General features: G+C 35.4%; 1 protein-coding gene across 9 annotated transcripts in view; it reads left to right on the top strand.

Annotated features, from left to right (window-relative positions):
* DNAH5 (dynein axonemal heavy chain 5) overlaps positions 1 to 15,906 on the top strand; it is a 124,381-nt gene that overhangs the window by 50,199 nt on the left and 58,276 nt on the right. For all 9 annotated transcript variants that reach the window (XM_064661674.1, XM_064661645.1, XM_064661628.1 and 6 more), the window contains 14 exons: positions 813 to 1,051; positions 1,581 to 1,821; positions 2,301 to 2,500; positions 3,282 to 3,435; positions 4,110 to 4,273; positions 4,926 to 5,082; positions 6,115 to 6,327; positions 7,163 to 7,387; positions 8,662 to 8,834; positions 9,940 to 10,118; positions 11,588 to 11,775; positions 12,357 to 12,551; positions 13,189 to 13,323; positions 14,032 to 14,139. In XM_064661674.1, the coding sequence (XP_064517744.1) occupies positions 813 to 1,051; positions 1,581 to 1,821; positions 2,301 to 2,500; positions 3,282 to 3,435; positions 4,110 to 4,273; positions 4,926 to 5,082; positions 6,115 to 6,327; positions 7,163 to 7,387; positions 8,662 to 8,834; positions 9,940 to 10,118; positions 11,588 to 11,775; positions 12,357 to 12,551; positions 13,189 to 13,323; positions 14,032 to 14,139 (2,571 nt within the window). The remainder of the gene's footprint in view (positions 1 to 812; positions 1,052 to 1,580; positions 1,822 to 2,300; positions 2,501 to 3,281; positions 3,436 to 4,109; positions 4,274 to 4,925; positions 5,083 to 6,114; positions 6,328 to 7,162; positions 7,388 to 8,661; positions 8,835 to 9,939; positions 10,119 to 11,587; positions 11,776 to 12,356; positions 12,552 to 13,188; positions 13,324 to 14,031; positions 14,140 to 15,906) is intronic.

Raw genomic sequence — 15,906 nt, 5'->3', positions numbered from 1 at the left:
TTAATGAAAGCTACATTGGAATTTTTCTATGCTTTTGCAAAGAATGCTGTTTTTATAGGAGTTAAGAGAAAGGCTGCATAGATAATGATTACTAGATTCAAATATCGTGATGAAAGCCTACTCTCAAGTTTAGTGTATTTGACTATAGGCTATTCTTGTGTTCATTATTGTGTTTTGGTTTTTTTTGGGGAGAGGTTTTTTTTTTTTTCTTTCCAATAGAATTAAATGTTTCCATTTAAACTGACAATTTTCCCTGTTGAAGTGTTTCTTTGAACTATGATTAATATCTATTCCTGTAATGATGATTTCCACTGCTTTTCCTTTTCCCATAGTGCTATTCATTTGACTTCCTACTATGTTCCCTGAACTATATTGCAATTGAAATATAAATTCAAATGTTTCTCTTTGCTGCTTTAATGGCAATAATTCTTAGTTCAGCTCTTCAATAAAAGATTTGCACAGCATACATGCAGAGGTAGAATTTGCTGTATCCATCTTTCTTTGCTTTGCATGTCATGCTCTACCTCTTTCAAGTTCAATCTTAGCATTTATTGTTCTGTCACTGTGTCACATGAAGTAAGTGGCTTTCCTGTCAACTTCTAAAGATGTGCCTCCAAGCTAGCTAAAAGTTACTTTTCTTATGAAAATTGTTGACAAAACTGTTGACAGTGTAAGCTGTTATTATCTCTGTATATCTTTCTATTATTTTCTAGATTTTAGTCTCTAATGCAGTTCCTGCATAATGCCAGATCTTGAATCCTTAGTTATTTAATTTTATTTAATTTAATCTTTTTTTTCTTTTTCTTTCTTAGAATCGTTTTGATAATCTTTTTCGGAAATATATTACTTGTACAGGTGGGGAAGATCTTTTTGGTTTGCCAGTTACTCAGTATCCTCAACTGCTTGAAATACAGAAGCAACTGAATATGTTACAGAAACTCTATAAACTATATAACAGTGTCATTGACACAATTAGTGGCTACTATGATATTCTTTGGTCAGAATTAGATATTGAAAAAATTAACAGTGAACTTCTGGAGTTTCAGAAGAGGTGAGAAACTTCTGCGGTGGTAAAGTTGCCTAAAGTTCTTTTGTTATTTCTTAAATATGATTATAATTGGTTAGCACCAATAATCATATCTGAGTATGTATTTGCTCAGAGTAAATGGGATTTATTGCATGCATAAAAGCTGAACTTTTCATCAAACCAGAAATCAAATAATTAAAGGAATTAAACTGCATGTACTGAGGGTAAGAGTTTTTCTAGAGCACCGAGCAGTGCGTGTCATGAGCCTGCTAAAAAGATTGAATCAGATGATTTTGAAGATTTCTTGAACAGAGTATATTAGAATTAGGCAGCTATGCTCTTTAAGAGGAGTCTGTAGGTGCCTGCCCAACTATTAGTCATTGAAATAGATTGGAAAAAGATTTTCTCACATGCAGAATCACATATGGAAGTTTCTAACTACAAGTAACCTGAATTTGGAAGGTACGTGTTCTGCTGTTAAAACCATATACTCTTGGTTTTAAAGAAAGAATATTTGAAACTTTTTGAAAAAACTTGCATTACCTCTACATAGGTGCCGTAAGCTTCCTCGTGCCGTGAAGGAATGGCAGGCCTTTTTTGATCTAAAGAAGACCATTGAGGACTTCAGTGAATGTTGCCCATTGCTTGAGCGTATGTCAAATAAAGTGATGATGCCTCGGCACTGGAAGCAGATTACAGATCTCACTGAACACAGATTTGATGTGGAAAGTGAAACATTCAAACTGAGGGATATAATGGAAGCTCCACTATTAAGATATAAAGAGGAAATAGAGGTATTGTGAAGGAAGAAAAATGGATGCATGAAATAAAACAATCTGCTCGAATAGTATAGGAGTAATAGTAGCGAGAAGGAAAACAAAATATTTCTAAAGAAAGAAGAGAGAAATGGACTATCAATTTAACTTTTTGTATAAAATAACAACACAAATATATTGTGGTGTCAACTTCTTTTTTTCAAATCGTGCAACTTCAAGTCATTAACTGGAAGTTAAATTGCAAGGGTACCTTACTTTGCAACATTAAAGATATGAAAAGTAATCACTATGTTATTCTTTTATTCTCCCTGAAGTTGACTATATCGCGATATGGGATACAGATTATTAGCTATGGGGTTTGTTTATCTGTAGATCTTTCCACTTTGTAAATAATTGCTAATCAGCCTTACCTAGGGTTAATGGAAACAAGTGTTAGATTTGTATACCAGAGACTTGAAGCATTCATAGCTTGTTTTGACATCCTATCTATTTAAAAGGATATCTGCATAAGTGCTGTGAAGGAGAGAGACATTGAGCAGAAGTTGAAACAAGTGATAGCTGAATGGGATAACAAAACATTTATCTTCGCAAACTTTAAAACCCGTGGGGAACTTCTTTTAAGAGGTGACAGCACATCAGAAACGATTACTACCATGGAGGACAGCTTGATGATTCTTGGTTCTCTCATGAATAACAGGTAACAGGAGAGGGAGGGGATGAATGAGGGAAGAGATTAAAATATTAGCAAAATATTTGTTTTATTGAACAAATCTGTCACAGAGGAGAAGGAAAATAAATGTTTAAATAAAACCTGAGAACTTGCTTGTCCTTGAACTGTTCATGGGCTAGTTTTTATTGTGTGTATCCCTCCAATAAGTTCTTTTCAAAGCATATGGGTGCAGTTCAGGCTTCCTGAGTAAACAAATGGACAGTTTTCACTGATGCAAGAAAGTGGGGATATAAGGGAGAACACTACCTGGTTGTGGCATGCGTACCATGGGCATTACAGGCACTGCTACTCTGCCCCCGTGATAGGTCATTGACTCATGCCAAAGGTGCTGAAAATCCCAGTTAAAGTGAGCTTCAGTTTGTCTGGTTTCACATGCCAGAGCACACAGGTAAAATAAGGAATGCAGAACCTGATCATCAGGCAGATGTTCAAAAGCAAGGATTCAGGGGAGTTCAGAAACTCTGGGACTTACAGCTTTAAAGAGCGAAATTGTAATCTTGCTGCTATTCAGCTTCTGTTGGATCAGAGCTGTGCTATGCACCATGTGTACAAAGCAGCAAGTTGGAGCTGGTTTGATTTAGAGCAGATAACTAGCTGAACTGAGTATATACTTTCACTTGAAAAATATATAACCAGCAAAATTATTCCTTATCCTTGCAAGTAATATGCTGGTTTTCACAAATCTTGTTTTCTTCTTGAAATTAAGCAAGGCATTTTTTGTGGTTTGTTTTTTTTTTTTTTTTGGTAGATACAACACACCCTTTAAGACACAGATTCAGAAATGGGTGCACTATCTTTCCAACACAACAGATATCATTGAGAACTGGCTGACTGTGCAGAACTTGTGGATTTATTTAGAAGCTGTTTTTGTTGGTGGTGACATAGCAAAGCAGCTTCCAAAGGTTTGTAGACATGCCTTTTTTTCAGTTTGTTTATCTACATTTCAAGAATAAAATTTAACTGTGATGTCATAATTGATGCAGTAACATAAACTTCATTTTTTTGCTACTTAACAAAAATGCTAAGAAATTAGGTAAGCAATGCCAATGGAAGGTAATGTGTTAGAAAGAATAATAAAATTGTGTGAGCTACTTGATCTTTTTACTTCTGGATTGTAAAGCTGTTAACCAATATGTATTCAGATGCTGTGTCTAGTAGTAGCCTAGCCTACATAGGCTAGCTTACTGTACCTACCGGTAGCCTAGTAGTACCTAGGAATCCTTATCTTAAACTTTCCTATGTAGCATTTCAAGTTAAAATTTAACTTTAGTTTTTAGAAAAAAAACCTTCATATTTGAAGCATTCAATTCAAGCCTAATGAGTTTTCGGTCTTCTGCTCAGAATGATTGTAAGAGAAGGTAGGTAGCTGGCTCAACAGCCAAGTATGAACTAAGCTGTATTGTGTAAGCAGAAAGAATTGTGATTTTCTAAGGTCAAAACTTTCAGGAAGACACATGATTATTAGTGAGAAGATTACTGGTGAGATTACTGGGTGCCAATTCTGTAAGCAAGTGTCTTTTCCCTCTTTTCCTTCATCCATCTCTTCCATTCTACATTCATTGTCATGTTTCAACAGGAAGCAAAGCGTTTCTCTAACATTGATAAATCCTGGGTAAGGATCATGACCCGAGCTCATGAAACACCCAATGTTGTTCAGTGCTGTGTTGGAGATGAAATCATGGGACAGTTATTACCACATTTACTGGAACAGCTTGAAATCTGTCAGAAATCACTCACAGGGTAAGATTATTACAAGACCAGTCTTGGCCAGATGGTTGTGCATTGTGTAGCTAGGGAAAGAGCAATTGCTCAAGTACTGTGCCATGAACTGTGCAAAGATCATATTCTTATTCGACTATGAATTCAGTTGAACTGAGCAAACAAGTTAGCAGAATGATACAACACCTCCAGAGAAATTGCTAGCAGCTCACTGATAAGTCTTTGATTTGTGACTAAGCTGCCACTCACTGTCTCTCTCTGTTGAAACCAAAGCTGTTTCCAGCCTAGTTTCAATCCAGAAGGCGCTCTAGATCTGTACGTTCTATTCAAACCTTTCACAAATCTGGAAGAAATTTAGCATGAGGGTTCTAAATGACGAGTAACAGACTTCTTGTAAAAACTTTTTATTTTTATTTAGTTTCTTTTTTGCTGGTGTTTAGATTAGCAAATAATACAAGGTTTCTGTGAAATGATTCTTGGTGCTAAGAGAATAGCTTTAAAGTAGATGCTTAACATGAAGGTGTGTTGGATAAAAATTGTCATTACCACAGCTAAAAATTGGAATGATAAATTGTGAAAAATACCACTTTCAAAGAGAAAAGGATGCATAAATTAACCTAATCCACTTACAGTCTACTCCTGGCTTCTCCACCATATTTTTAAAAAAATGTAGGTACCTGGAGAAAAAGCGCCTTCTATTTCCACGATTCTTCTTTGTGTCAGATCCGGCTCTCTTAGAAATTCTTGGCCAGGCATCAGACTCTCATAATATACAGGCACATCTGCTGAACATCTTTGACAACATCAAAACTGTCAGGTTCCATGAAAAGGTATGTACTGCCCAAACCTCAGCATTACGTTCCTTCACACTAACAGTGTGTGATACTTGTTAAACAAGAAAGCTACTTGGGTGCATAAGGCATTCAACTGTTATACCATGTTCGTCAACTATTTGATAAGTAGACTTTCTTCATTTAAGATTTAGTTTCATATCCTTGTTTATGTAATCGTAAAATTTTAAACAGAATAGCAAACCAAAAATTTGCACCAGTGCTTCGGTTTCAGAAAAAAACACCCATGTTCTGAACCGTTTTCTGTGGCTTGATGTAGGCTGGCATCCTCTCAGATAAGCTGCTGATTCTTTATGAGCATATTTGTATCTTTACTTTGCCTGTATTTGTGATCTTCCATTCAATTCTCATTGTTAGAAGTGTGTCTAGAGTCTCACCTGTTTCTGAGTTGTCCTTAATATGTCTTCAGACACAGTGTTTAAAGAACACTTTTCTTATACCCTTTACAAGAACAGATAGCAACATTTTTCCCTTTCTGTGTATACATTTTCTTAGAAATTACGTCCCCTGCTTTTGAAATTCCTTTAATTGCCCGTGTCACTTAACTTTTGTGTTTCCATTATATTTTGTTCTAAGACTGTAAATTTTGTTAGGATATTAACCCACCAGTAATGGGGGAAGGTTTCCTGTATTGTGACTTTGTCACAGAATCACAGAATGGGTAAGGTTGGAAGGGACCACAGTGGGTCATCTGGTCCAACTCCCCTGCTCAAGCAGGGTGATCTTAGAGTAAATTGCGCAGAATTGCCATTGAAACTTAAGTGAAATGCAGAACTTGTCAACATATTGGGGGTTGTCTCCTTGTTCAGTTGACAGTGTTTTATTTAAAGCCTTTCTGCATAACAAAAGTAATGATTTAATTGTTTTTACATATCGCTGAACATGAAATTGGCATAATTTAATAGCTACCTAAATAAGTTTAATGAAGTGATTGCAGAAAAATGCAGCATTTATTGTAAAGATAAACAATTCATCTATAAACACAAAATGCTTTTGCTTTGCTTTTATTAGATATATGATCGTATATTGTCGATTAGTTCACAAGAGGGCGAGACTGTAGAGCTGACTAGACCTGTAATGGCTGAAGGAAATGTGGAAGTTTGGCTCAGTTCTCTGTTGAAGGAATCCCAGCTTTCACTGCATCATGTTATTCGCCAGGCAGCTATGGACATTCAGGAAACAAGTTTCCAGATTACTGAATTTCTTTCTACTTACCCAGCCCAGGTAATATCATTGTTAAGTTAATGAAGAATTATTCACAGATATGTATCACATTTTTTCTTGTCTTTGCAATCAAAATTGTGACCAGTGTTATAAATACAAAACTGACATTTAAATTTATCTTAATCACCTCAGTCTTTAAGTTACACTTCACTTTCATATGTGAAACCAAAAGAAGAAAATTTACCCTGGAGCTCTTGTTTAAAGGTAATACTGAAGGCAATAAATTAATGTAATAAAGTTAATACTATTTCTTTATAAGCTTAATACTTGACTATTGAAGGAAAAGTCGTAACCTTTTATGATTGTTCATGTATTCAGGCTAACACTATATATTGCTAAAATTTGAAAATGAGAGTAATGTTGAGGGAAAATAATTTTCTTAGGAGAAGCTTCTTCACTCGTGATCAGGAATGTTGTTGGAGATGGAATAAAGAGTTTGTGAATTACTGAAAAAAATTTTAATTTGAAGCATTAATTATTCACTGGTTAATTATTATATACGGTATATTAATTATACATCATTATCATTAATTATATAATTATTTGCATTATGTATAAGTATTTATATATATGGTGTAAATTATATTGAACAGTTGTATCAGCAATGCACCATAGAGTCAGTATTTACAAGACTGATGTGTGGACTTAACTGTGTGTTTATGAAGGGAGTTGGGATGCACAAAACAAATGCGTAGGTTGAATGACCTCTGTATGGATACATGAAAAATAATTTTATACAATGGAGAACCATTTCTTTAATTTATCTGTGTCTGTGAATGTACATTTTAGGTGAAAGAGAAAAGATTATGAAGCATATACTTTTATGTTTTCTAAGGTTGGGTTGTTGGGGATCCAAATGATTTGGACAAGAGACTCAGAAGAAGCTTTGACTAATGCCAAACATGATAAAAAAGTTATGCAAAAGACAAACCAATTTTTCCTGGATCTTCTAAACGTGCTGATAGACATGACAACAAAAGACCTTAGTCCAGTTGAACGAATTAAATATGAGACATTAATCACTATTCATGTGCATCAGAGGGACATTTTTGATGGTCTTGTAAGTATTAAAAGCTTTGCAATGAGTTATGAGGGGTTTTCCACATAAAACAATGTGAAATGATAACAAGAAAATATTAGTATACCTATGAACTCCTGCCTCATAAGATAAAGATTTAATTTCAAGACTGTAATGATTATGTGACCTGGAATATTATAAAAATGCTGATATTGCTTCAAACCATGTCTTAGTTTCCTTTTAAATAATTCAGTGGGTTTTCCCCTCCCTCACACAGTAGCAGATTTTTATAATGTTTCATGTTGGTCCACTTAAGTTAGACACCTCTGTTGCATGATCAGTTAGGGACTTCTGTTTCCTCACACATTTAGTTACAAGTAATTGCCCTTTCTGTGGACTGCACTGTGAGTTTCCATGAGTAAATAAAATGAATATAAAATTATAGTGCAGGGAAAAGTTTGAAGTTGGTTGAAGCTGCTATCTCCTCTCTTCTAGTTTCAGTAGCATATCTAATTAGTACTTAGGAATTTATTTATTCACTTCACACCTTCTCATGCAGACACAGGATGCTAAAATTAGCTTAATCAAACTCAAAGCTGGCATGCCCTTTTACCTATACAAACCCCTGGACCTGATTCTAAAATTAGTCTGAGAAAAGCATTACTGAGTTTTAACCCATTGCTTATAGGCAGGCACCAATCTTTGCATTGTAGAATCATTTGTTTCTAGTTATAATCATTTTATGTGCAGTATAATTTTTAGGAAATAGATGCAGAACATTTTTTTAATCCTGTTTTAATGTTCAGTTTATCAACTGTGAGGTATTCCCAGCTCTGAATTTCTTAAATAGTATATGCACCATGACACTGCCTTGGAATACCTTTTTTCCAATTTGCACGTGGTTTTATACAATTCTTATGGCAGTTTTTAAAATCAAGTATCACATTACGTGCCTTCTACTCATGTAAAACCAAAGTGGTAGAGGTGACTAAAAGGAATGACAATTTTCATGTTAAACTGATTGTAATGACTCTTGTTTGAGGCTTATGTATTTGTATTCAGAATTTTGACACATTCGTCTAAAGCCTAAAGTTCCTTTCCTTCGTATGGGCTTCAGCAATGACACATTAGCAATTTTTGTGGTAAAAAGATAGGGTCTCCGCTATTCTTGTGTTACTAGCTGTTCTCTGTGTCTGACTATGTGTGTCATTGGGATTGCAGTGCCGCCTTTGCAATGCTACTTAAATGATGTAATATAAATGTAAAAATAAATGTTAGCCATAAATGCTGCAGGCTTGTTTTCCCTCTTTTCTTAGTGTTGCATGCGTGTCAAGAGCCCTACGGACTTTGAGTGGCTGAAACAATGTAGATTTTATTTTAAAGAAGACTCTGATAAAATGCTGATTAAGATCACTGATGTGAATTTCACGTACCAGAATGAATTCTTGGGCTGTACTGACAGGCTTGTCATAACGCCTCTTACAGACAGGTGAAAAAGACTAATTTTATTCCTTATTCCTTTACTGACAAACCTAGGCTTTTACAAGAGCAATTTAGTAATTCCTATTGAATGCAAAATTGATCTCTGCAGAGTTTGTCCTTCACGATCTTGCCAAAGTCAATAATTTTACACGGAATACTTCAGTATTTTTGTTTCTGTACCTTACAATATGAATAACGTCCAACTTAATTTCTGACACATAATTGCATGTACATGAAGTATGTGACCTTGATTCCTATGTATGTGAGGATAGTATATTGGAGGATCAGGTATATCCAACAGATACAATATGCAGAGAAAGATACAGCAGAAAAGTAGGTGTTTACAGGCAAGCTAAGGAAAACATGAAAAACAGACAGGAAAAACATTTTTATTCAGCTGTAATAGATCAGATATCTTTGATCTGAAAGGATGTTGAAAGAATTGCAGCCATATTATCAGGGAGGTCAACCTACCTGACTTGAATAACACTAAGAATGCTTTATAAGTTAACACTGGCAAAATAAGGGCATTGGGTGGGGGTTTTGTTTTGTTTTGTCCTGTTTTGTTTGGGTTTCTTTTACTATTCCGTACAGAAAATTCTAGAGCTTGTCTTGAGATATAATTATTAGCAGGTGTTTACTGCACTGCGTAGGCATGTTTCATTTATGAAAATGGGGTGCACTGTTTGGTCCAATTTTAAAGGTGGATGAAAAAGGAAAGGTTAGCTGTCTTTCATTATTGTATTCTATAGTATAATGTAGTTCATAACTACTTCAGATAAAGTGATTAATGAACCAAGCTAACCAAACTAAGATTAGGCAACTTCTCTGTATCTGCTTTCTTCCCTTTTTGAGATATTTCAGTTTGCCGATTATAGAGGTTTATCTATTCTTTCACTTTATGTATAACAAGGTGAACCTTAATATTCCCTGCATCAGAGACTGAGTGAAGGATTTTCCTCCTTACTGGTTTAATTTGTAATTAAAGGCGTGTAATTTCATCACTTTCCTTTTCTCCTTAAATTAGACCTTACTTGAGTAAGTTCCACTGGTACTATACAGAAAACTGTGCATGGCAGCCCATTAAGTGATGACTGATTGTTGCCTTTTAGATGTTACATCACTTTGGCTCAAGCTTTGGGCATGAACATGGGTGGAGCACCTGTGGGACCTGCAGGAACTGGAAAAACTGAAACCATCAAAGATATGGGACGGTGCCTTGGAAAATATGTAGTGGTCTTCAACTGTTCAGATCAGATGGATTTCCGAGGACTTGGGAGGATCTTCAAAGGTAGGAGTCAACTGTATCCCAGATTGTGCTGTATAACTAACTGGTCAAAGGAAGTGATTGTTCCACTATTCTGAGCTTTGGAGTGGCCTCATCTCGAGTACTCTGTGCAGTTTAGTGGCCCACAATGTGAGAGCATATAAAAATACTAGAATATCTTCAAATGTGAGCAACAAAGATGGTGAAAGAACTGGAGGGTATGACTTAAGAGGAACAGCTGAATATACAGTGTTTGTTTAGCTTTGAAAAAAGGAGACTGAGGGGTGCCCTTATTGCTGAAGGAGATGCTGATCTGTGTCTGGTAATAGGACATGGGGGAATGTTTTGAAGCTGCATTGGATGAAGTTCAGATTAGATACTAGGATATTCACTGAGAGTGTGGTCAAGCACTGGAATAAACTCACCAAGGAAGTAGTCAGGGTCTCAAGCTTGTCAGTATTCAAATAGAGTTTGGACAACAATCTTAGATATATGGTTTAACTTTTAGGTAGCCCTGTGTGAAGTCAGGAATCTGACTTGTTGATACTCGTGAGTCCTTTGTAACTCAGAGTATTCTGTGATTATATGATTTTATGAACTATGTGAAAGTTAAAAATCCTAGAATATCTTTATCAACACATAACCAGCAGATGCTTCCAGCCTTTTAATAAATGCAAATAACTAATGTCTTGTTATGAATATAAAATACAGTCGCAACACCATCTCCAAGAAATAGAAATGTCTGAAAACATAAGACAGTTTATGAAAAGATATATAAAGTCACTTAAAATAATCAAGGAGGAAAAGAAAATACTGTGAAATTTATTGCTGAACTGGTAGAATGTTTTGAATTCCAATTTCAGTATTTCTGCTCCTTCAAATGTCAAAGTTCCTATCAGTAGAAGGAAATGCATGAATAGTGCTATGTGTGTTAGGTGCAGATGACATCTTTTTTTTAGGCATCTGTCAGTCATGGCAGATGTCAAATTAGAGATCAAGTGGATGTTCTTGAATACAGTGTAGTTGCAAGTGTCTGTATTAGTGATTTTTTTTGTTTGTTTCATTTTCCCCAAAATAGCTAAGGAAGAATGCAGTTCTGGCACAGGCTGACCCCTAACTTCTTTTCTGATGAAAGCAACTGTACTGTGCATTTTAATATGTGCAATAAGCTATTGACAACACACTTTATTTTCATAGAATCACCGCAGAATTTTTTTTCTGGGGTAAAGAGGAACAGGAAAACATTCAAGATACTGAGAAAAGGAGCAGAAATCCAAGGATGTAGTATCCTATACAATCTTACTTTTGGAACTTTGTGAATTCTTACTTGAAAAAGAATTAAAACTCTTCTCTGTTGCTTTCCTAGCCCTCAAAAATAGACCCTTTTTTTTTTTTCCTGAGATAGATTAACCTGATTTTTTGGCTTGTGAATTGCACCAAAAAAAGGGTTAACACCGTAATGGTCATATGATTAGTTACTTTTCTCTTTGAAGGTCTTGCTCAGTCTGGCTCCTGGGGTTGCTTTGATGAATTCAATCGTATTGATTTACCAGTGCTATCAGTAGCTGCACAGCAAATAGCAATTGTGCTGAGGTGTAAGAAAGAACGCAAAAAAAGATTTATTTTTACTGATGGAGACAACGTGGAAATGAACCCAGAATTTGGCATCTTTCTTACTATGGTAGGTATTCAGTAAGTTTCTAATATGCCTGTGATTATTGTACAATAGTGAAGTCTAACCTGGCATGTTTAATGTAGTTGCTAATTCTTATCTCAGTCAGTTCTTAGAACTAACTCATTGACTGTTTAAGAATGTTGAGCATTACTGCAACGACAGTTTACAGGGTCTTGTTTCAATAACATCAAGCACATGCAATTAAAAAAATGCAGTCAGCACTATAAATACAAGTTATTATCTTAGTTTCGGATTGCTTCTGCCTGCCAAGTTCTTGTTCCCGAAGTATGTTTTTTGCTATAAATACAGAAAAATCTCCATAGAGATATAGGTAGAAGTAGCCAGTAAAAATAGGACCTATAAGACAAACTCAGATTTGAAGTGTTTAGGGGGGAAATTTTTCATATCTTATAGATGTAAAAGAGGCAAAAATTCTGGAGAGATATGGTAAATCTACATGGCAATTCATTTTTACATGTGATTTAAAGCCAAAAACCTGGTTTTATCTAACCATATTACACATTGCTTTGTTGATCCTTCTATTTGTGCAAGGTGCAGTCAACTTCAAAACCTGTTTTTCTCTCCAGAATCCAGGATATGCTGGACGGCAAGAACTTCCTGAAAACTTGAAGATCAACTTCCGTTCAGTGGCTATGATGGTTCCTGATCGTCAAATCATAATTCGTGTTAAATTGGCTAGTTGTGGTTTCATTGCTAATGTTGTACTGGCAAGGAAATTCTTTACACTGTACAAGCTGTGTGAAGAACAACTGTCAAAGCAGGTGATTATGTTCATATGGGAAAAAGTTATTTTAGGGAAAAACTATATATGATATCACAAAGTATTCATATGAAGAAAATGGAAAAGTTCATGTTCACTAAGTAAGCTAAATGACACCTGTAGTTTAGTAATGCAACCCTCTGCTTCCTGGAGATTAACTGCTGCCACAGGTTTGTCGGTACAAGAACGGGACTGTCATTCAGAACACTGCTTATTTTTAAGATTTAGCTTTAATGAATGGTAATGATTGAGACAAATAAAGGCCTTATGTACTAGTTGACCCTACAGAGTGGATTGAGAGGCATTTGGTTTGTGTTCCCTGTGCTTGTTTAGGTGTTTCTCAAAGTCAGTTTCCAAGGGCCACAGAAAATTCAGAATAATACTGATGGAGTATTTCTTGATAGTTCTCATGATTGCATTTCTTTTTTCTGTCACACATTACAGTTTAGTAGATGGTAGAAGAGTTGGAGAGTGAAGTCACCCATAGTAATACAGCCAAAGTCTAGTTGTTGGATGTTTGGAGGCATTTGAACCACATGTGCCACTTCTCTACATGTCTATATCTTAAATAGTAAATAAGAATTGTTTCATCCCTATTAACTTGGAGAAAATTTTCCCAAACTTCACATATCTTCTAGGTGCATTATGATTTTGGCTTGCGGAATATATTGTCTGTGCTACGTACATTAGGAGCAGCAAAAAGAGCAAATCCCACAGATACTGAATCAACCATTGTCATGCGTGTGCTGAGAGATATGAACCTGTCTAAACTAGTAAGTTCTGAGGGCTGATAAATTGCTTATACTGCACTTTGGAGTTATGTGATCACTAGAAGATTGGATGTGACCTTTACACTGAAGCTAGCTTGGAAATGCTTTGTTCTCTGAATAGAACATTTTGGCTGGGATAGAGATAATTTTGTTCATAGTACCCTGTATGGGGCTGAGGAGGAAGTGACAGAGGGGCTGTGTGTTTCTTGGCTTCCTACCTGGGTTAAACTTTGAATTGTTCAGAATTTTTTTCCCCGTATTTCCCCTGCTACCTTTAGAAATAAGTGACAAAATATATGTCTGTGTAGTAAGTTCAGAAACATTGACCTTAAGTATTTAGTAATGCTTTTGAAATAATCTGTTATTCACAGTAATGAGTACCAACTCACACATCTAAATAGCTAAAAACCCCCTCTTTTGTTGTGATACTTCATCTTTTTTTTTAAATATCTGGGACAAATAATATTATTGCTAAAATCTGCTTAAGGAATTCAGTCTGTATGTTGGTGGTTTATTTTGATTAATGGAAGCATCATAAGGTCTCTTTCTGCTGTGTCCTGCTAGCGTTTAGCACCTAGAAGATTACCATAGTGGTTCCTTGTCTTCTCAAATATTTCTTTAGATCTGCAGGAGCTAGGGTTTGTTTTTTTAAAGATGATAGAATAAATAAAATAATCTGTGTGGCTTTTTGTTTTCTCTGATTTTCACTAGATTGATGAAGATGAACCTTTATTCCTGAGTCTAATTGAAGACCTGTTTCCAGATATCCAGCTTGATAAAGCAGGCTATCCTGAACTTGAAGCAGCCATTGACAAACAGGTGATGTTTCTCTTGATCTGTGCTGCTCTGGCATAACTATCATGATGTGACATCTAAGAAAATTATTTTTGTTGAATCTATCCAGGTGATAATTATGTTTTACTATTTAGAAGAACAATAAGCTTTTCCATAAATCTTTATCATTGGCATATTATTATTGTTAAGCTTATTCTTCAGGAGGTCACTGAATTGTGACTGTGGTGCCCTGTGTTTTCTTGTGAGTCATTTGTGGGGTCCAGTTTTAAAAATGCATGTATATAAGTTTGCCTTATGTGACCCAGGATTAAATATTTGTATAAAATCTAGCCATTGGAACATGAACTTGAGAAAATATTTACCTAAAATGACACTTCTGTTTAATTTCCCACTAGATGTTTGTAGCATTTCAATAGGACCAACTTAAGAATATAATTTTATATATATATATATTATATACATTTACAATAGATATATTATAGATATATCTAATAGATTAGATATATAAATAATATATATTTAGATATATAGTAATAGTTATATTAGATCTATATCTGTCATATAGATATATTAGCTTTATATCTGACAACTAAGTCAACAGCCAGTCACTTGCTCACTTTCCCCAGGAGACTGGGGGAGAGATTCAGAAGGGAAGAAGAGAGTGCAAAAAAGCTCATGGGTCTAGATCAAGACAGTTTAATAAATGAAGAAAAAAGAAATAGAAAAAGGCGATGCAAAAGCAGTTACTGACCACCAGCAGACTGATTTTCAGCCAGTCTCTGAGCAATGGCTACTTTGGAGAAACTTCCAGTTTTATTGCTGACCATGATGTTACCACTGCAGGAGCGCTGGGCTAGATGACCTTTAAAGGTTCTTTCCAATGCAAAGTGTTCTATCATTCTATAGTACAGAGTATCCCTTCGGTCAGTTGGAGTCAACTGTCCTAGCTGTGTTCCCTCCCAACCTCTTGCACATCACCAGTCTTCTCATGGACAGAGCAGAGTGAGAAACAAAGAAGGCCTTGATGCTGTGAAACACATTTAAGAAACAGCCAAAACAGTAGTGTTATCAATGCTGTTTTGATCACAAATCTAAAACATGGCCCCATGTGGGCTCTTATGAAGAAAATTAACTCCATCCCAGCCAGACGCACTACATATTACAAGTGTTAACAGAGAATCTTTTGAGAATATATCAAGTCTGCTTGTGACCATACTTTTTTTATTGATAAAGGAAATATCTAGTCCACAAGATTATTATAATATCCGTGAATTTTAGAAATTATTAAGAAAAGTTTCCATTGATGGCATTGTATTAGAGTGAAGAAATAGCTACCATGACCCCCTTGTGTTATGTGAGGAAAAAAATCAGATACATTCTATTGTATCAGATTTTGGATGTATTACTGTATCTATGTTGACTCTGAAAACAAGTCAGAGGGCTATATTTGATACTGTAAAAAAAGGTAACTTGGCTGTTTTGGTGTCAACTGTGAGAGTTTTTAATATGTAAAAGATAACAGAGTTTTCTTGTGTATCCTTGAAAATGGAGCATATGATGTTTACATTTTGTTTTGCAAACTCCATTGCTTCCACATTGGTGTTCTTCATGGTGATGAGAAGTTGGTGGCAGCATGGACTTCCTTGTTGCTGTTCATAGATTTACCTTGTTCTGCCTTTTGTTCTTGGCTTCCTTGCAAAGAGAGATAAGCTGAACTGGTATGAGCTTCATTATGCAAGTGATATAGCAAGTGGTAATTCCAGTTCCATGGTACTAACTGACTACCTGACA

The sequence above is a fragment of the Pseudopipra pipra genome, chromosome 1, assembly GCF_036250125.1.
Source record: "Pseudopipra pipra isolate bDixPip1 chromosome 1, bDixPip1.hap1, whole genome shotgun sequence".
Taxonomy (NCBI): Eukaryota; Metazoa; Chordata; class Aves; order Passeriformes; family Pipridae; genus Pseudopipra; species Pseudopipra pipra.
The sequence above is the reverse complement of the archived record's forward strand: the minus strand, read 5'-3'. Positions and strand labels throughout refer to the sequence as shown.